The following is a 22,351-nucleotide window of genomic DNA, read 5'->3' on the forward strand; positions in this document are numbered from 1 at the left end:
CATATTTAGAAATTAAAAGAACTTGTTGATTCTTACTAGAAACGAACAAAACAAAACCCAAATGCCATTTCATGTAATGAGGGGATAGGCTGCCTGTTGACATAATGAAATTACATAGCAGAGCAGTAAGAGAGGACATGGCCATGGTGGGTCTGTCTGGGATCTGTATTCCCTGTCTTTCCATCATTGTCAGGGAGCTTTTGTTAATGAAATTTGAATATTGTTTACAAAGTACATTATGGCTTATACTGTACAAAGTATTCAGTGCTTCCCACCACTGGAGGAGTTTAGATTAGTGGAATATTTGTTTCGACCTTCTCTTTTAGTTCAATTTACAAAGTATTTGTTTTGGGTTTGCCTTTCACACTTGGGTGGGAGGATTCCCATTTGTCAAATGATTGTGATCCCACATGGCCCTGACATTATTTCTGGTAGGTCAGATGTATTTTAGGTAATAGGAGAAATGCACCTATTGAGCAGCTGCTGGATCTAAAGAAACCTCAGGTGTTAGAATACAGCAACAGAGTAACATATATCTCTTTATACCCAACAACTGGATGAGATAGAGAAAGTGACTGTGGCAGCACAGCAAAGATCATGATAACATGAAAATGGGAAAATTACCTTTTATGAGAAGCAAAACCATGATTTAATTATGCAGCAATTCCCAATACATGCCATCAAACATTTATCCTAAAAAAAAAAGATCCTCATATTATACACTTCAGCAAAATACTGTTTAATACAAGTTGGGAAATTTAAATACTATATCCCTTGAAATTTTGTATGTCAGACAGCACTCAGGTGGAAAACAAATCTGTTATTAGAGACAGCTTATTTTCAAATACAGATGCTGTAGTTTTAAAATTTATTGTAGATAAAAGTAGATATCATTCTATTAAAAAAAAAAAGATACTCCATGCTGTGGATTTATATCTAGGCAATGCATTCAACTCATTAGGGTTTTTTAACCTGTGCTTATTAACCAATGGTTGACAGAACTTGAATTCACTTTCCAAAGGTCTAAATAGATCAAAGAAATTGCAAGGATTTCAAGAACTTTCCTGACAGGAAAATACTTTCCTTCCCTTCTAAATGGAGATGTTTCTCATCTCAGATTGAATCAAAGTAAACAGAAGAAAGTACCATTGTGGAAGAGATTGTCTAGTCTGCTCCTATCCAAATAGATATATTTGCACAGGTTACATAAAGTATTCTCCCTAACACCCCCCCCCCCCCCCGTAGTTTTCTATATGCACCCTGAATGATCTCTTGGGAGAAAGCAAAGAAAACTACATCACAGAAATCTCGGAGTCTGACTAACATGGAGCTTGGTACTGCCAAACTGGGCAGGAAAGGGCTCCTTTCCCATATCTCTCCCTCCCATTAGGCAGGTGAAGAGTGCTGTTTCCCAAATCAGCCTGCTTGCGGATCTTCCCTGGCACTGATCATTTATCCATAATGCCCATAAGATACATGCACAGACCAAATACTGTGCCTTTGGAATGAATGTATTTTCCCAAATATGTGCTTGAAAGTGAGTAAAGGGGCACACCCTTTGTACTTGGCCCCGTCCAGCCTCATGGTCAGTACAGTGTGCTGCTGTACTACAACTGCAGTTGGTCTCCTTTTCAGGAACCAAGCATAAACACTTCCAACAAATGTTCTTAAAGATAGGTTTGTTTGCCAAGTTGGGCTGCTTTTTGACTTGAACAACAGTTGTGAGAAACCACTTTGTTTACATGGGAAACTAGAGAATAGACTTTCCAATCACTTGTCACATTCCAGCCACACACTCATTAGCCATGGCATTAGTGGCAGACAGAAGGAGAAAATTGTCTGGTAGCTATCATTAAAATATTTTATTCCCCTGGGCTGTACACTGCCATATGCTCTGTTGGCATCTCATAAAAATAAGAGAAATATATGTATAAATATATAAAGAAGCTTTTTGTAAAAAAAAGGAATGCCTAAGAACTGCCAGCAGCATCATTCAAAGTGACACTTAAAAGAATTGTGAGTACAACTACTGCAACATTTTTTATCTGGAAATGTTAAAGCAAAACATATGCTGAAGTCAGAGGGAATTTTGCCTAGAGGAAGGTCATGAAGGGAAACTGAGCAGAGATTTCAAGGTTTAACTCAGCAGGCAGTGGTGAGCAGGCAAGTTTCGGGTACACCAGTTAAAACAAAAGCTCATGGTGATATAACAATGTTTTTCGGTGGAATAGTGCCTGTGAGGGACAAGAGACACCAGGTTAACTACTGACTTTGTTGCTGCTAATGCAAGAGGACAATGTGTCTCCCTCTGCATCACGTCAGGATCTGCTTCTCATTCGGGGGTGCTCTAGTTACAGCCCTCCACTATTTCTGTACAACTGTGAGTATGTGTCACTGGACACATGAAGAAGGATACCAGCTGACCCAGTAAAAACAAAAAAAAAATAAACATGAAGACATTGATCAAGTTGCTCTGCTTGGAGAAGCAGTAAATATATGGGCTTGAATGCTTCCCTATCAATTCCCAGATGTCCAAGCTCTACATCCAACTTGTACAGACTCTCAGACGAAAAATAAATAGCCATCTCAATTTCTCTGATCTAAGGACCACAGGCTGATGTGAGCACAGTTTGGATTGTAAAGAACAGTGCTGGTGGTGGACTTTATCAAGATATTTGACATGACACTCATTCAGAAAGTGAAACCATACAAAAATGACACTCCCAACATTTTAGGAATTAAGAACTATGCAGGACACAGACTTCAAAGTATCAACAGAGTACACTGTCCATGCTGCTGTGTTTTGGCTGGAGAGCCTTAAATTCAGTTTTTGCCCCTCTGTTACTTACGTTCTTAGTTTTTTGGAAGAAAATAATAACAAATTATTTAACAGGGTGATAAAGGTGATGGGTGTTTAATAAATGGGACATGTCACTGGCTGAATGCAATTCGGATGCTTTGGCCTGCTGACTGCAAGTGAATGTGCTGTCTGGGGTTCCTTTCTGCTAACTTTAGACATCTGCATCTGAGCAAGCCACACAGTTTCCTTTTATAGGCAATGGAGGGAAGTAGGCATCCGCTCTAATTCAGATGTCTAGAAGTGCCTATTTTTCTCAAGTGGTTACAAGAGAAATCTAGAGATGATGTAGATATTTCACAGTTAGGTAAGTTGAACCCTAATACAGACAAATGTAAAGTGATTTGCATTCCTCATTAGCATAAAACAAGGCAGGCCATATTTAAAGACAAGGCAGTGCCTTGGAAAGAATCCAGTCTGAAAAGAAGTAGGTTTTCCTGAATGATAACCAGAAGATAAGCTTCTGTATGTGTCTGTGAGAATCCTTGGACAAGCAGAGAGGGAAGTGTCCACCAGGACTGGAAAAATTATGTCAAGTTTCTCTTTGGCACTGTGTAATCACTGCAGGAACGCTGGGTCCAGATCACAATTTACTGAAGAAGTTGGTGGTCTGAAAAAGTTCAGAGAACAGAGGTTTGAATACTTAAGAATTTGGTGAACTTGTAAAGCCTCACAGGGTAAGCAGCTAATAAAGGAGATGTCTGTGGATGACCCAATGGCGGGCTATAAGTTTGTACTCAGTGAACACAGTTAAGTGTGGGGACATGGAGAATGGGATCTGATGGCTGGAAGCCAAAGTTGCAGAAATTAGGTCTAGAAATAATTTGCAGATAGCTTACAGTGAAAGCAATTAACCATTGGGATGACCTATGACTTAAAGTCATTGGTTTTCTATCAATAGCCATTTTTAAATCAAAGTTAAATGTTTTAAATCACCTGGTTCAGATAAAACATAATTGAAGTGTGTCTGAAGGATCATGTTGTGCTGTTGTGAGTGTCAGACTGGATGAACACAATGCTCTCTAGTCCATAATATATAACTTGAGGTAAAATCCTACATAAAATATATTTGGCTCAATGATGTAAAATATTCAAGAGATATTCAAGAAAGCACAAATGTCAGCACTGAACAGTAGTTTGGGCAGAGCACTGTGATTAGATTAGCAGTTTAGTTTCTGATATGCTCATTCCTTCAGCACAACACTCACTGTGCTGTTATCAGCCCAGATTTCCAGCCAGGATTCACTGGAAGGGTATATTCTCCAGATACAATAATATGCAGCAAGCAAGCAACTCCAGATACAATAATATGCAGCAAGCAAGCAAAAGTATAAACGGGAAGGAGAAATTATGTTTTGCAATGATAAAACAAATACTGCATATGTGCATTGCAGGATGCAGCACAAAGCAGCTTAGCTGTAGTCAGCAGTATTTCCACTGAAGTACTGTTCAATGGGTGAAGGAAGTAAGTACAGCAGGACCTAACCCATGCTTCTATTTAAAATCAGTGAAATGGTCTCAGATACTGTAGATATAAAAGAAGAAAAATCTTTAGAAATATTAACAGATCTGGACAACAACAATATAAAAAAGATTGCTCTATCACTGGAGCACTTTGCATATTTGTTTCTGTTATTTTCTTCAAGATGTCCCATCTCCATTCCCAATAAATCTACCACCTGCCCCCCACTTCTGAAAGACTTTTCACAATAATCCCATTCCCTCTGTGTCCTTATAGCCCATCAAGACAAAACCGTGTGCTTCTCCCCTATCTCTTATCTATCTCTGGTTTGCCAGCCACACCAGCTCAGCAGCTGAGTGAGTTGAGGTGCATTTGGTGCACTCAGTATTTCAGGGCTGCTGTTTGGCTCAAAGTTAGGAGAGCTAATAGGTGATACTTATCTTAATAAACATAATGGGCTTACACATCTCCCCTGACCCCTGAGGCATTGCTTATATTCACAGTTGTGCTGTGCTACCCTCCATAATAACCCATCTGCCTATGGAGCGGCTGCAGGGTGGGGTGGTGGAATTGTTTGATTCTGGGAGTTGTTAGGAGAACACAAGGTGGCTTGGGCTGCAAATGTGCCAGGGATCCTGCCAGCAATTTAGTAGAGTATGTGGCCACATGCCAGGGTCTGGGCCTGGGCTCTGGCACTGTTTACTTTAGCAGTGCAGATGTACTGCTAGGGCTGCTCTCCTTCTCTCTATTCAAGATTTGCTTTTGAAATGTAATATCCTCTATCAAATAGGGCTGATCCTCACCAATGTGCTCAAAATTATTGGCAACGAACTCTGAGCAGTCAGTGTGATCAAAGAGCCTTAATGCCTTAGAAAATGAACTAAAAATAAACAAACTCTGTGTATCATTTCCAATTAGACCATATACCACTCGTTCCAGGAGAATTAACTAAATACAGACTGTTATGCTGCAAAAGCCACCTCTCCTCTGACACATCCCATCTCTCTAACTAATTGCAAAATCAGAAGTTGATTTACTCTTTTCCTAGCTGTGTGGCAGCCAACATCATGATGCGAGGAAAATCATGCTGGGAGGAAGAACGAGACCAACAATAACAAATTGATGTATTCCTCAAGGTTTAGGGTGCAAAAGGCTTCACAGTTAGTAGAATATGATCAGTCAAATCTATCTTGTAACAATAAACAATGAATCACAATTGTATAAGATGAGTTTGTTTTAAAGTGGAGATTCAAAGGCATATGATCTGCATTGTTTTCATCATCTGTTTCTTGTTCCTGACATTATGGCCATCAAAAGCGATGCAAAATATTTGATCAAGATATTCCAAAGAATCTGAGTTTAGATGTGAGCAAAGCCCAGAAAGTTCATGTGTTTACCTCAAAGATCAGTGTCCCTAGAATATCCCACATACCTGCATCAGCCTGATGCTCACTGAATAAGTCTCCAATTTGGCAAAATAAAAACAACGGTACCAGCAGCCTTCATGTCATCCTCAGGAGAAACAAAGGAAATAATAAGTGGTGAGGGAAAACTTGTTACTTATTTGAGTCAAGGTTGAAACAATTTGGCTAAGAAATTTATGCTTTCCTTGCTCATGGTACTCTAGTTGGGTGGATGAGAGTTTCTCAGTTTAGGAAAAACACTGAAAAATCTCAAGGCAAAAATTGCTTTCTCACCATTTCTTTTTGCAATAATATTCTGAAGCAAACGGTTTAATTATTTAGGACCTGATCAAAACCTTATTGACTTTTGATCAGAAAGATAAGGGACACAAAGGCATTAAAACTAAAGATTTTATATTCATTACTTTGTTTTTTCTTTTCAGAATTAGCTTTTTATGTAAATAGCTTTTATGTCACCACTGCTGCTGGATGTGTATTGTACCTAACTGCTTTGCCTAAAAGTTACAGAGAGATTTTTTTAAACTGGTAGATCAAACAAAGTTTTTATTAATTGTCAGAATGTTGCAGAAATCACCCTTTCAAGGTTTTTTGTTTTATCCTCTTATTTCAGGTTGTGGAACATTCACTTTTCTATCTTCTGCCATTGCTGCCATAAGTGGACTTCTGATGGGCTATGAGTTGGGCCTTATCTCTGGAGCTCTTCTTCAGATGAGCAGCATTTTAACACTCTCTTGCAAAGAGCAGGAAGTCATTGTAAGTTCCCTGCTTTTTGGGGCCTTATTTGCATCCCTTACTGGTGGATTTCTTATAGATAGATTTGGAAGGAGACTTGCTATTATTATTGCATCTTCTTTACTTGTGCTGGGGAGTCTGATTCTGCTGCCCTATGAATCATACGAGGTACTCATTGTGGGCCGGATTGCCATAGGTATTTCCATATCTTTATCATCAATTGCCACATGTGTGTATATCGCTGAGATCGCCCCACAGCACAGAAGAGGCCTCCTTGTGTCATTAAATGAACTCATGATTGTGATGGGCATTCTCTTTGCCTATATTTCAAATTATGCATTTGCCAGCATATCTCACGGCTGGAAGTACATGTTTGGCCTGGTGATTCCATTGGGTGCTTTGCAGGCTGTTGCCATGTATTTCCTTCCCCCAAGCCCTCGGTTTCTTGTGATGAAAAATGATGATGAAGCGGCGAGAAAAGTACTGGAGAGGCTACGGGAAACATCAGATGCTACTAAAGAGCTTACTGTGATTAAGTCTTCCCTGAAAGATGAACATCAGTATAGTTTCTTGGACCTGTTTCGTTCAAAAAACAACATGAGGGCCCGAATGCTGGTAGGACTCACTCTAGTTTTTTTTGTGCAAACAACTGGGCAACCCAACATTTTATTTTATGCATCGACTGTTTTGAAGTCAGTTGGGTTCCAGAGCAATGAAGCTGCCAGCTTGGCTTCCACTGGAGTTGGAGTGGTTAAAGTGGTCAGCACAGTCCCAGCCACGTTTTTTGTGGATCAAGTTGGAAGTAAAACTTTTCTGTGTATTGGCTCTTCTGTTATGGCAATATCGTTGGTCACTATGGGCTTGGTGAACCATAACATACATGTGAATTTAACCAAGGTCTGCAGAAGCCAGTCTCCAGAGGATTCTTCTCTCCAGAGACCAGGAAACTTCACTGTCACCAATGGGAGTCTCAAGGACCTCTTTGCTAGCAGGCCTTCAACAGAAAGATTGTCATTTGATGTACAAAGCCCAGATGTTTCCAGGATAGGAGAACTGAACAGGACTGCCCTGGCAGGAGGCAAAAGCACAACAGGGTCTCACATGGAAGGTGGGGAGGTTCCTGTTGTCCTGAAATGGGTCTCACTGGCCAGCCTGCTTGTCTATGTTGCTGCATTTTCCATAGGTCTTGGACCAAGTAAGTGTTTAATTTTTCTAACTATTTGTAGCTTACATTATTAAGTGCTGGGATGAGGCAGTTCCTAAGTTGGGCAAAGCACTGTTGTCTGCCAGTATGCACTGGTATTGTCACACACCATCCTGGTAGGCCTGGCATGTACTTTATAGCAAGAGGTCCTGCCCCTTAAGGCCAATGACCTGATCTCCCTTCTGTTCACTGAAATTAACTGTTCCCTCTTCAGCCAAGAACTGCTGTTAGCTTTGTACAGCAAAATTATGGAGCCCCTGGCTATCTTTCCTCTTTCTAGTCTATTGTGTCCTTACACTGGGAAGGTTAGGATGTAGGCATTTGCTGCTGCTAGCTCCTAAACCCAAAATAATGATAAGCTCTGGACCTCTGTATGGTATGACATTGTCAAATCCACAAAATACCAACCTGAGTCCTGCTGAGGATCTGTTCCTCTGACTGTGTAATAGTCTTCAGATATGGAAAACACATTCAAGGTACCATAATTCATGAGCAAGCCATAGTACCATTGCCACTGCTTGGGTGGAACAGCACAAGTGGGAGGGCACAAAGGTGCGCTCCTGTACAGCTGACACTGTACTGCTGCACCTGCCATCACACTTGCACGGGTCTCACTCTCTCCCAAGGGAGAGCATGTCTGTCATTCCAAGGGACTAGAAATTAAATCTCTCTGTTTTCTTTTGTTTTGTTTCAATAGCACTTGCATAATGTTGTACTTTGAAGGGGTTGACTTTTTAAGTCGCTCTGCAAAACCCACATGCCCAGCCCATTATTTATTAACAGACTTTATGTGCTCTTGCACTCTGGCTCAAACTTGCATTGCAAACAAACTGTACTCTCCTGTACTATTATGATAAAAAGCTTGTCACAAGGATACAACCCAACAATTGTGCTAACAACAACTCCCCTGCAGTATTTATTTATTTTAAACATTGCTCACGGGGAGAGCAGTGTGAGATAAGCATTCATTGCCAGGGTTGCAAGCTTGACTGTGTTATTACAGCATTATTCCTTCCCTTGAAGATTGTCTTGGGGCTGGATTCTGCTTTCTGTGACATAGGTTCAAAAACAGGGAGGTAAAGTGCAAAGAAAAGAAAATGTTACTTGAACTTTTATTTGGGCATTTCAAACATATATTTAATGACCCTTAGAGTGGGGTCACATGTTCAGCCTTGGCCTCCTGCTGAAATCTGCTTTCCTGGTGACCTGACTGTAAACGGGTTCTTAGTCATTTGAGTTGGCTTAATGTACAGTTAATGAGAACAGTGTCTATTTTCTTGAGGGCTACAAAAACTGATGTGTTTTCCAGGCTGATCTGAGAAGTCTCTGAGGCCAGTGCTTGTTTTTTGACCTCTTTCTTGACTTGAGAGCTCAAATGCTTTCAAACAGAAAATGGGAAAGAACAGACACCCTCTCAGCTCCATCATGGAGAAATCATGTATAAAGCCACTGTGAGGCAATTTGTACTGACAGATGTGTTTGCCTACCAAGTGAAGGCCAGATCTAGCAGAGATACAGGCATTTCAAATTGCAGCTGAGTCCTTTCAAGGCATTTTCCTACCTTGAAAGCACACTGTTCAGTTAAAATTTCAGTTAAAAAGTATAGAAAATGCAAGAGTTAGAGAACCAAGAGATTGTTGGAATCTTCAAAGGATCTATCATGCTTGAATAGTCTGGATTGGGATGCAAGGTTATAATTTGTGTCTCTTGTACAGCCTACAACATCTCCTGTTTGGAGCCCTAATCCCTGAATGTGTTTTCAAAGCCTAGCTTTCTTAGTGTAAAGAAAAAAAATGAGGCCCTCTGCTTATATAAAGTAAATAGTTTTAACATGTTTATGTTACTCGTCCCTAAATCTGGCCTGTGCTCTGGACCAGACTGTTCTCCATTGCCTGCTGGTCAGTGGGAAGGAGGCATCAAGGCTGCACTGGCTGGCTGCTGTGTCCAGGCTGTGCCTGGAGCACCTGGGGACAAAAGCACTGTAGCACCTGCCCCACTGTGTTTTCAGTGGGAACTCATGCTCCATGCAATGCCTGCCCCCATGCAATGGCTGGCTAAGGTGAAGGTGGTGTTGAGAATGCCTCTCTTTGTAGATCAAATTGACATCTTTTGGATGAAGAGCAGAGAAGATCTTGCTCCTTTCTTTCCACACCACAAGGCCATTTCTGGAATAAATTCACCCACTTTATTTTGAGTCTGTGCTGCACTATGTTCTGTGGGGATAAAGGAGACTTTATGTAGGACCTTTAGGAGATGCCACACTCTTCACAGGACAGATCACACAATCTGAGCTCTATCATCTTCTTTTTAAGTACTTTGTACTTTTTTTTTACCCTTTTTATTTTTTTTTTAATGCTCATCAAAGAGAGTTACAATCCAGATTAATGTAGCAGACATTTATAAATGATTTCTCTTTTGTTGCCAAATTACATAAAGTAGATTGATTTTTTAAATGAACTAAGCATATGCTAAATATATTTATTGCCCTTTATCAAAACATCCAGGCATCACAATGATGAGCATTCAAAAATAGACAGTGAGAGATAAAAGTCATTTTTGCATTACAAAAGAATTCACAGACTAGCAAGCATCTGCTTAGTCAATTTTTTGATTCTGGGGTGCTCTGTATTTATATTATCATCCCTTACACAAGATAAAAGGGGTATTTCTGCTGCTGTGTTTCAGTTTAATTATGTTTGATGAACTGCAATTCAAGTGCTTGTTCACACTCAATTTCACACAATTATGAGGACGTTTTGTAGATGCAACAAATCAGTGTTGCATCACACCACAGAACAGCACATGCCATTTCTCTTTGGGTGTTTGCAGAGGTGTTTCAAGGCATTCAGTCATTAGCTAAGGGGGCTTGCTTGACACCCTCGTTTGTCTTGGGTTACCCTTTGCCTGTGTGTCAGAAAGGACAAACAAGGATCAGCCATTCTCAGGAGGGAATGATGCCTGCAGAGCCCTAAAGAAACCACTCCCGGCTCCCATGTGGAGGATGAGGAGTGAGAGAGGGCTCCTGGTTGTTTGCAGCACATGTTTGTGGAGAGAAGCATTGGAACCTGCTGCATGTGGACAGGGGAGGGACGGGAGAAGTCTGAGCCTGGCAGAAGCAGTGCTGTGCCTTTCACAGGGGCCAATGAGTGCAGGCTGATGAGACGAGCGTGGTGTGGAGGTAGATCACCAGTTCATCGCCCAGGCTAAAATGTGATCACTCAATGTGACCTTGGAAATTAATTTAACATAAAGAACACACAGAAATAAACTAGTCAGGGCTATTACTATGCATGGACACTTACTAAATGGCACAGTATTAACTGAAATAGTTTCAGGGCATCTAATTTGCCAATTGCTCTGTTCAAACCATTTGAGGGGCAAAAACTAGAGGTCCTTTCTCATAAAGAGGTCTCACTTCCTTCATTCGCCACTGTGTGTGGTGCAACATGTAGGGATGCCAGAACGAGGAAAGCCATGCTCCTGGGATGTCAGACTTATTTTCCAAAATAAGGCTGTAAGTATAGCATTCCTGTGTTTGGATAGAGTATGTGCAAAAGAGTTCTCTTGGTTTGCAACTGAAGGGCAGCTATAGCCTCTCTGAAACAGAGTGGGTACCCAGAGCTCTGCTGTTCTCCTCACAGACCCAGTGAACAAAATTCAGATATCAGATTGCACCCATTACCAAAGATCTGCTTTTCTGCCTTGACCATCTCCTTTTGCACCATTTATGATCAAATACTAACTAGGGACAACTTCCCCCATATTTCCTGCATATCCCCCTGAGTGAGATGATCTCATCAGTAAATAGCTGGAAGAAATACAGTAGCACCACACACAGGTATGCAGGATGCAATGGGGTCTAGAGGCAATGTTCTTTATCAAAAAGAAGTCAGCGTGGCTCCAAGAAATGCTAGGCTGAGAAGCAAGTAATGCCGACTGATTCTGGACCAAACAGAAAGTCTGTTTTCCCAGTCTGAATTTGTTCTTGCAAATTAAAGGCAAGTGAGCAAAACAGGACTTGGGCAGTACCTCTTTGCACATACTGTGGAAGTGAAGTCCAAGGGAATCCATTAACATCTCAAGGATTTTTTGGTGTGGAATGAAGAACACCTTTAATGAGAGAGGGATGTCAAATGTATGCATTTAGACTGCATGTATGGCATTGGTGCCTTGCACAAGAGCTCTTCCTCTGTGAGTCCTTTAAACACATTTCTGTGTAACTGCAAAAGCATTTAGGCAGTTGGCCAATAAACTTAGGGATAATCTGGTGGAGCAAATCACATCAGCTCTGCTGGCTTCATGGCATTTCATGCTGAGCATGCAGATGAAAATCCACAAAAACACCTACAAGTGAGACTGAGGGGCAATTTCATGACATGAATCATCCTCAAAACTCCAAAACTTAGTTGTAAAAAGTCTGAAGGTACTTATGTCTCTGCCAACCTGGGACAAAGATGTTCTATTACTTCATGTCCTAGAGCAGCTGCCAGTTTTGTGTGGCTCTTCAGAGCCAAGGGATAAACTCTAGAGCTCTTCTCTTGGAGACAAACTCCTCTTTCAGGCAACAGCTTGGAGCTGCAGATCCAAGCACTTAGAGCCTTCTTTACACTCAGATTCCTGTGGGCACAACACACCAAAGGCAAGTCAGTGTCTGCAGCTGGAGAAGTGTTTCCTGGGTTTCAGGGTTTGGCACAAAGAAATACATTTATCTATCCATGTATTTTTAACATACTTATGGTCAACAAGTGTATAACCAGGTCTTGGAAGAGCGGTTTAGAATTTATTGCAAACCCTGATTTTCCATGTTGCTTTTGCAGTCCCATTGAATCATAGCTCCCATGAGTGGGTGCTTGTAGTGTTGGCAGTACTTTGGTATTGCTAAATACCTGTTAAAGAGTGAAATTAAATATCCACAGGAAGCCTTATCAGGCTGGGATATAATGGCCTCTGCAGCCATCTGCTAGCCTCAGCCATCAGGTGAATATTTCTGATTAGAAAACTGGAAAAAAATCACGTGCTCATCACTCTTTCTTCTTAGCTCCAGAAGTGAGCACATTACCTACAAAACAGGAGACCCAGCTGACTGCTGGGAGCAGCACACCAGTGCCCAGGGCTGTGAGGTCCAGACTCTCAGTGGATACAAAGTGTGTCTGCAGACCTTGTACAAGGGGAGGGCAAGCACAGGACCCACAAAATTAGGACATTGCAGTTTTGAGGACAGCACTTCCTCCCAGGATGACTCTCTGATGGACTCTCAGCCACTCATAACCACCTCAGACTAATGCTCCTCCTGCATTTGGGGATCTCTAACATCTCCCTTCTCTCCTTGTGTGGATGCAGAGGCACTTAGAGCAGGCAGATTCAAAGTTGTTGGAGCAGGCACAAGAGAGGATAAACACAGGTGAACAAAACAGGGGCTTGTAGTCACTACAGTCACTATCTTTATTCTAATGCAGGCAAGGCTGGCAGGCCACCAAGCCTGCCTTCATGTTTTACTAGTTTCACACTGGTTAAATTCCTCCCACATGAAAGACCCAGGGTTGTGGCTTTGTGCCCACCAGGCTGAGTTCCCCCAAGATGGTGCAGGGACTGTGGTCTCCAGCAAGCCTTACTGTGATGCACCATCTTGCTGCTGTGGGAGCTCTCTGTGTGGATCATCAGCCCTGGGAGGAGCAAAACCTGTGCAGAGAAGTTGGTAAAGACAAGCCCCTAGAGAGGGCACACCTTAAGAGCAAATTTTTACTGATGAAAGTGTAGTTTAGGATGATATATGTCGATTTCTAGTTTAAACCTAGGCAGATTTGCCATATTGAGTATATCTGAGTTAAATTTATATCAGCTTGAATGAATACTTTAAAACTGAGATAATTTGTACCTAAAATGGAACAGATGTTTCAATGTGTTTGGGAATCCAACTGATGCAGGAGCCAGATTCCTCAGATTATCAACAAAGGCTGATATTTTCTTCACCAACGTGGGACTTTCAGACCCCTGCTCTCTTACTCAGGGCATGGTGTGAATAAAACCAAGGTTGTGGGTTCAGCCTCTGTTCAATCGCTGTACAGGCCACTCACTTAAAAGTTGGACTCAATGATCCTTGTGGGTCCTTCCAACTCAGCATATTCTGTGAAACCTGTGAAATCTGTGACCTTTCCTTTGGCACAATGCTCCCTTCTTTACTGGCTGTTAAAGGAACTTTAGGATGACTGGGAAACTAAATTAGACAGCATTCCACATGTAGTATGCTTTAACTTTTGGTAAGCCCTGAAGTGGTCATGCAGTTGGACTAGATGACCATTGTATGTCCCTTTGTACTGAAGTATTCTATTCTATTCTATTCTATTCTATTCTATTCTATTCTATTCTATTCTATTCTATTCCCATGTAAAAACCCACTTGTTTTCTCTACGTCTTATTGCGAGCTGTTGGAGTCATTTAAATGCAGCTTTAAAACAGTATTGGAGAAAATTGAGAAGAAGGATCAGGCAAGAAAGATCAAGGAGGTTTGAAGAAAGCTGCAAGGTTCACAAGAAAAGTGAAATTCATAGAGGTGAAGAAGGAAGTAAATCCATCATCAATCCATCACTGTCTTTCTTATACAGTTTTGAGTGGTTTGTGGTGGTTTCTCTCTATGTGTTTTATTGGATTAATCAAGGCAAGATTCAGAGCTGGAACACTGCCATAAAGCCCAGAGAATTATACTGGAGGCAAATATAATCCCTTTGTCTTTGGTCCTGTGATTGTTAGATTAACTGGCTACCTGAGTAGATTCACTAACACAGTTAAAGGCTGAACCTTTACATGTCTTTCACCTCAGTCACTAAATGCATCTGTAACAAAACCCAGAACAGCTGGTTTGACACATGACACAGTACAGCCCAGGGACTCGATGACAGAGGTCATACCTCCAGCCATCCTGACAATCCAGATTGCATAGGATGCTTTTTCCCTGCCCCTTAATGCTCTTGGGCTTCATTTTGGCCACCAAATGCTTGACCTGAAACTGGACAATCTTGTGGGAATGAGAACTGTTAGTGTGGAAATTCTGAACCTTCTATGGATTTAGTTGGCTGTTCCTGTGTTTTGAAATACTGTGTGCTTAATGGTTTTGCACTGTCTTGGAAAACACCAGTAAAAAAATCAGATCAAAACCTAGAATTCACCTCACTATCTCCTACATTAAAGCAGTATTTCAGGCTTCTAAAAGCATGTCATATTAATTTGTAGTGCACAGGAATCTTATCTTAACAGACATTCATGCTCAACATTGCCTTGCATGACATTTGTTTACAATGTTTTATTTTTGAGTTTCTACATTTTCCCAGCAGCTGTGCCCTGACCTTAAAATTCACAGAAATTAGAAGCATAAATTTTATGATTTTTTGTGGTTTACTCTGGAAAATGGGAGAGTGGTAGGGACTAAATCAAGTTTTCAAAACCAATCCAGTGCTTAAATGCTATGTTGGAATTTAATGAAGATAATAAACCTTGGGAATATGCATGTTTCACTGAGAAACAGTACAGAAAGTCCTATTTCAGATAATAAAAAAAAATTATCTTGGATTCTTTGTTTTATGACAAGATTCCTAGCACTGTTTTTTTGTACTGAATAGTCTTTTAATGCATGCATCCATGTGGTTTGAATATGACACTCCACATGCTTATCTAGTTCATCATTCCTGGGCTATTCAAATGCTGCCTCACGTGGCCTCTATTTCATACTGTCTGTACTACCAAGCTGCAGTAGAAAGACAAGGCATACCAAAATGAAAAATAAAGCAAGGGTTGTAAATTGCCCATATCTCCCTATTTCCCTGCCCCAGATAAAGTTTATCTGGAACCTCTTGTTAACACATCAAACTATCCCAGAATAGGTTTGCCTTTTCAAAGGCTGATTAGTAGTAGTGAAGTGCAAGCCAATTTAAGATATTTTTGGATAGCTGGATATTAATTCTAGGATTCCAAATTGCAGAGGGTGCTTTCTAAAATATAAAATGAATAGGTTTGTCTTATCTCACTTGATAAAACCTACAAATTTGGGAGGCTTTTGTAAGTGTCAAAAAGGTCACAAGAAGGAAAAATTGCTTTTATGATAATGAGACATGGGAATGTCAGTGGGAGCTTCTTAATTGTTTTATTATGTTATTATATTTCATCCCCAAGACTGAATTTAAACTGTATATTGAAATGCATCTGAAATCAGAAACATGATTTTCACTGACATTTGTGTTCCTGTTTGTAACTCTAATATGTTAATGAGGGAAAGTCTTGGTGGATCAGGCCAAAGGCTTTGCCTTCTGAGAGACAGAGCCCTGGCTGCTGTGAAAAGAGGGAGAGACCACACCATGCCCCAGCCACTCTTCCTGTGTCTCTGCAATGACAGTGGTTCAATCTGCTGTTGAAAAGGTAGGTGACTTCCTGTGGCTTGGCATATTATGCTCCACATAAAGAGGGATTTGATTCAGTATCCTGAGCTTGGTGCTCTGCATAGTGTAAATACCTCTTTACTAATAGTTCTACGTTAGTAAACCCATTGACACAAAGGCATTGCATAAGGGAAATGGAGCCTGTGCTTAAAATTATGCACAGTTTTAAAGTTTAGCTCATATTGGTTTCCTTAACCATGTTCTAGGAGACAAGATCCTTTTGATACTGAAATCAGTAAAATGTTTGCAGGTCATCTGTCAAGCTTCATAAAATCCAGTTTCCTTTAGGAAGGAGGGCTGGGGAAGAATTTTTTAGAGGCAAGCTAATCTTGGGCCAGCTTTGTGCAGAAACTAAAACTGTCAGTAGGACTTCAAGTGCAAAGTCAGTATTTTATTTCACTTGTAAAATTCATGAAACTAAAACAGGTACTATAAAGTATGAGGAAACAGTTATGCTGAAAAAGTAAAAATGTGTAATTAATCACATGACTTACTGGCTCTGCTGAGGAAGGTGAAGCCAAAGCACAGAGAGCATGGTAAGTCAGTGCATGGAGGCAGGAGACTGTTTCTCCCATGGCATCCAAGTTCCTGTGCCACACTGAGCTCTGGGAGGAAAGCCAGGAAGATTTTCTCAAAGGGAAAGGTCATGCAGGAGGGCACCCAGCTTCTGCTGCATTGGAAAATCAACCCTAAGTGCAGAAAACTCTTATGGAAGAAACAGAACTAAAAGACACTTTGTGGAGGTTAAACACAGAGCCTTCACACCTTCCTCCTCACTGCCTTCCTCCAGCAGCAACCAAAGCAAAGCATGGGCAGCCATTTCCTGTGAGGAACTTAAAAAAGCCTGGATCACTACAGGCTGCTCACTAAATAAGTCACTGTTGTAAAACATTGCTTATCCTTTCTACTGGAAGTTTTGTGAGGCATGTGCACAAATAAAATCTCTGATTTTCAAGAGCAGAGGCCTAAATTGTCCCCAGTTGCTGTGTCACAACAGGTTTTTTCTGCTGTGCAACCCCTCAAGGACCACCAGTAGCCCTTGGGTACTGGAAAAACAGGGTTACTCACCCAACTGGGTAATTTCTCCTCTGCATACTTTGTAGAAGAGAAATATGTGATAAGCTGAACTAATTCACACAGAACTTCCTCATGAATTAGGGCTTCTGGCTTCTGCAGTCATTCCTCCACAAATGCCTCAAAGGATTATCCTGGATTCAGTATTCTGAACAAATAAACACCCACAAACAGGAATACATATTTCAGGTTTTAATTAAAAGGCCTTTTTTTGGATGGCAGTATGTGTTTTATTATAGTAAGCATATTCTCCCTTGAAAGCTTTTAAAAATTTTTCCTTTTTCTCTCTTTTTCTTTTCTTTTCTGCCACTCTGCACGTGGTTCTGTCTTGATGGGAGAATTTGAGTGTCTGCATAACAAAGGATGAGAGAAAAGGTGACTGTGGTATCCAGTTGCAAACAGAATTGTCATCTCACACATCAGTTCAAAACAACTTTTCTTAGGATACCTGAAAAGAGGTACACACTATTACCATATCTGCCAACAGCAAGGCTATGATACATTCTTCTTTTTTAACTTCAGCTGGTAGCTAAGTACCTCACAGCTGGTGGTTCACACTTTCCCCTGCCCCTTGCCCACTAGGGAGGAGAATTGGAGAAAAACAAGTTAAACCTCATGAGTTAAGAGCAGTTTAATAATTGAAATAAACAAACAAAAAGAATAATTCTAATTATAATAATGATTATAACAATAATAGCAATGACTATGATGAAAAGGGAAGAGGCAGAGAGGGAGAGGAATGAAAACCAAGAGAAACAAATGATGCACAACACAATTGCTCACCTCCCACTGACTGATGACCAGACTTTTCCTGAGCAGTGATCAGTGGTTCCCAGCCAACTCTTCCCAGTTTATAATCTGGGCATGATGCTCTAGAATAGAATATATATTCTATATATGGTATAGAATATTCCTTTGGCCAGTTCCTTTCAACTGTCCTGGCCATGCTCCCTCCCACATTCTTGGGTGCCTACTCACTGGGAATGGAAAACTGGGCATAGGAAACTGAAAAGTCTTTCATTTAGGGTAAAGCACTACTCAGCAGCACACTAAAACATCAGTGTGTTATCAACATTGTTCTCATACCAAATCCAAAACACAGCACTGTACCAGCTACTCAGAAGCAAAGGGATTCTCTACCAGCTGAAACAGGACAATTCTACTGATAGATTTTCTGCTGAGCACTTTTCTTGGGCAGGATAGTCTACAAATCACATTAACTAAGAGAATTCTACCATTTCTAGATCCTTATATATCTAACACTTTTTGCCCAGTAATCACCTCTAAAATCTCATTTGTGACTATTTTTTCCAGATGAAAATGGACAGTAATTGAGGACCACTGCAAACATTTTTAAGAATATATTGAACACCTTGCATTTAAAAGGAAAGCCCATATGATCCATTTCCTTCAAGTTCATGGAGATGAAAATTTGAATAGTAAAACAAACAAAAAAAATCATTAAAAAGCAGCACCACTGTTGAGAAGGTTAAGGGAGGAAGGATAGCTAAGAAAATCAGATGTGAATTGCATCTCACTGCCCTCCTTCTCAAGTGGCCCAGAGCACAGATGATGGAGGTAATGCTTTGGAATCACTATCTTCCTTCAAACCCTTCCTGCTGCTCTATAATAAACTGGAGGAGGCATGAGTGATTTCAGTGGTCCACCACAAGGCTCCTTAAAAAAACACATGGGAGTGCTCAACCTGTCTATTAGATAGTGATGCAAATAGCACAAACACTGGGCAACGATTTTTATGCACTCTGATACAGCCTCAGGGAAAAAAAGGATTAAATCCCACTTGTCCTAATAATGTTACTCCAAGGAGTCAGCCTAAAGGGTTAGCCAATAGAAATAGAATTGTGGTGTACCAGAAGAAAAGAAAAAGAATTTAGATTTGCCACACACCACGTCAGCTCCTTCTGGATCATCAGTGGCATCGGGTATCTTGTAACCAGTAGTCTGTTGCTTGGAGAGAAACACCTTGGCAGCCATAGTATTAATAAAGTACATATTTATATTTATAGCCTTCATCTGCAGAGATCAGGATGCAGCCAGAGGTGTAAGATAAGCTGAGGCTTCTCCTGACTCCCCATCTCACAGCAATACAGTAATTCCACTCCTTTTGATGGGCACATACAAGGTAGGACTTGACCCTGTCAGGCTGGCTCTCTGCTGGCAGCTTACAGATCTCCAAAGCAATACAGCTGCACATTTGCTCTATGTTTGCCAGTTACTAATTTTGAGCAGCCACTTCAGTTTCATATTATGGGGCAGAGGCAGAAAGAAAGATGTCTCTTGTTAAGCAAAGTCAGAGATTTTTAACACCAGTCACAATCATCTACAAAACTGTGGGGCAGAGTGAAAGTCCACCTTTTGTGTGTCATATCTCCTTTATCTGCTTTGGAAAAGGACCAATTCCCTCCTACACTCTCCTTTTTCCAGTTTAAGCATCCCTCACTTTTGCCAGACCCCCAGATGACTTCCACTGGATCTTCTGTGAAAGCCTTTTCCAGAGTTACATTATGTGGGTACTTGGAGCCGTGCTGGGACAGTGCTGGTGTGTGACAGCAGCACATGTGTCCCCCGAGCCCAGCTCTGTCCCAGTGTCCTCACAGGCACATACCTCACCACCAGCACCCACTCTGAAGGCTCCGGCCATCCCCCTTGATGGCACAACGTGCCCTTTGAAATCAAGATCAGCTGAACCTGGCCTTTAGTGGGAAGTGGTTTGCCACCTGGCTCTTTCTGGTAATACCCAGCAAAGCCAGAAGCCAGGAAAATGAAAAACCTGTTGGGTTTAATAAGCCTGGAATAAAACTCTGGTCTTGGCAAAGCCAGTCATTAGCCAAGTCCCGCCATCTCATGGCAGCTTTGCAGTGACTTGTTTGCATCCTTCCCTAGCTCTGATCATTTGTTACACACTCTTAGATGGTCTGTCTGTGTTACTTCATATCTTCCTTATCTTTGCTTGGACCTTGTTTTGTTAACAACCCAGTCCTCCTTTTCAAAATCTAAAGTACTTCTGCCCACTTCCCTCCTAAGCTGTAAGTCCAATTAATCACTTTCCAGAGTTTATACCTGAGAAACCTGAATTCTTTCAGGTATTGCAATGGCCATTTTCTGAATCTCACCATAAAGAATTTGATCTCACTCAATGCAGGTACTGGAAAAAAATTGCCAAGCAACAAATTAATACCAAGGGAATCTAGTATTTCACTAATAAGAGCTGCTGAGCAGCTTCCAATTTACTTCTACCTCCTGGCAGGAAAAGGTCAAAACAAGGACGTTTTTCATTCATGTGCCTCACTTGAATGTTGAGCACCCTCAAGCTCACAGTATTTCTCAGTTATTCTCAGATTTTTCTGCTTCTCTGATGTATGTTATTTTCTCTTTTAAAAATTTATTTACTTCATAGCAGTAAAGTAAGGAAGTAAGGAAATAAGGAAGTAAGGAAGGAAGACGTCACATGAAGTTTGAGATGTTTCTTTGCTTACAGCCCAGGTATAAAGTTCATTAGTTTGGCCATGTTGGCTCAAACAAAAAGTCCACTTAATCAGTGTCTTACCCTGCCTCCAACCATAAAACCTCCGGCCAATAACAAGTGCTGAGAGACAATGCAGAAGAAGAGGCCCATGCAGCATGCACAGTTAGCCTTCTGCCTATCTGTAGTTTAGAAAACTTCAAGAAAAATACTGAGGAATTATTTTTACTATTGTGAACAATAGTTCTGGATGGATCTTTTTTTCACACATGTGGAGAAATAATGTTTGACACCCAGCATTTAATGATTTAACTGACCAATACTTTTCACATTGGAAGTATCTTGTGATAGTGAGTTCCAGGGCTGAAATACACATTGTGTGAAAAAGCATATCCTTCTGCCTCACCTAACTGCTGTATCTGGTAATTTCACTCAGAATCTCTTAGTTTGTATCTTTTAGGATGTGACTAAGCTCACTGCTCTTCTATCCCAAACACTTCACCAAAGCTCTTTGAGACGGAAAAGCACAGTGTCTCATTTGTGTCTTACCCCGTGTTCCTTAACTCTTTCAAAATGACATGGTTTTCCTTAGGACTCTTTTTAGAAGACACTGTCCATCCCCCTTTCCAGCTGATATTAGTCAGCTTTATCCTAGCTCCAGCTAGGAGCTCGGTACAGTCTAGCAGAGTGATCCCTTCCTGCATCCCAGTGGAATGTTTCTTTAATCCTGGGATGTCACTGCCTCCGTCCCTGGCCTCTCATCCTCTCAGCCAGCACACTCAAAACACTTGGCTGCCTGATGATGATACTGCAAGTAACATTTCAGCAGTCATACTGTGTTTTCTTTGTCTGGGCACAATGTATGCCTTTTCTAAAGGCACTTTCCTATTTCTAACAGTTTTCTCCATTCAGTAGTTTATCTGTGCTATTTCTCATTCATTTGTTTGTATGTATATTTTAAGCCTTCAACCATGTAGTTTAAACTTTCTCCAGAGCACCACTGAAGGCCTTACTCTGATCTTTATAGAAAGGAGGCTTATGTTAATATTGTTCTCCTTTCAAAACAAAATGTGGTAGGCTCTTGGCTTTTCCCTTTCTACAAGAATATTGAATGTTAAACCAGTGTAAATTAAATTGAATGTTATAACCAGTGTAACAGAGCATCTTGGTCATGGTTGCATCTTGAACTACCCAGGCTCAGCACTGAAGCACAATTTGCCTTTTATTCTCTCATTAAATATCCAACAAAGTGCTTAACAGAACCATCATCTCTGGTATGTAAAATGTACTCCCAGCACTGTGCTCAATTATGCATGATTTATTCAGTCTTAATGGGACTAGCTGAAATCTTCCATTACTATTCTGCTTCCTGCTTGCACAGCCCCTGTGACTTTGTTTAGAGGTGGATGTCACCATCCTGGTCATGGGGCTGTATATTATATCTGAATCCTCTTCTCTTTCCACTTGGGCATGGACTATCAGGCCATCTAGTTTCTGTGATATTTAATGAAACAGTTAAGCTTTCTGAGCCAATGCAGTATTTCTGTCTGCATTTGCAGCGTGTGTTCTTTTCTCTGTATTGTACCATAATAAAGAACCATTAAACTGCACAGTTTTTCTTAACTGCTGTCAACACACAACACACTGCAGGTCAGCAAAGGTGAGTTACTGCCTGCAGCAACAAGCCC

General features: G+C 40.9%; 1 protein-coding gene across 1 annotated transcript in view; it reads left to right on the top strand.

Annotated features, from left to right (window-relative positions):
- The window catches only part of SLC2A12 (solute carrier family 2 member 12), a 30,335-nt gene that overhangs the window by 1,324 nt on the left and 6,660 nt on the right, over positions 1-22,351 (top strand). The window contains exon 2 of the mRNA XM_066545744.1: positions 6,354-7,670. Within this exon, the coding sequence (XP_066401841.1) occupies positions 6,354-7,670 (1,317 nt within the window). The remainder of the gene's footprint in view (positions 1-6,353; positions 7,671-22,351) is intronic.

The sequence above is a fragment of the Molothrus aeneus genome, chromosome 3 (assembly GCF_037042795.1).
Source record: "Molothrus aeneus isolate 106 chromosome 3, BPBGC_Maene_1.0, whole genome shotgun sequence".
NCBI lineage: Eukaryota > Metazoa > Chordata > Aves > Passeriformes > Icteridae > Molothrus > Molothrus aeneus.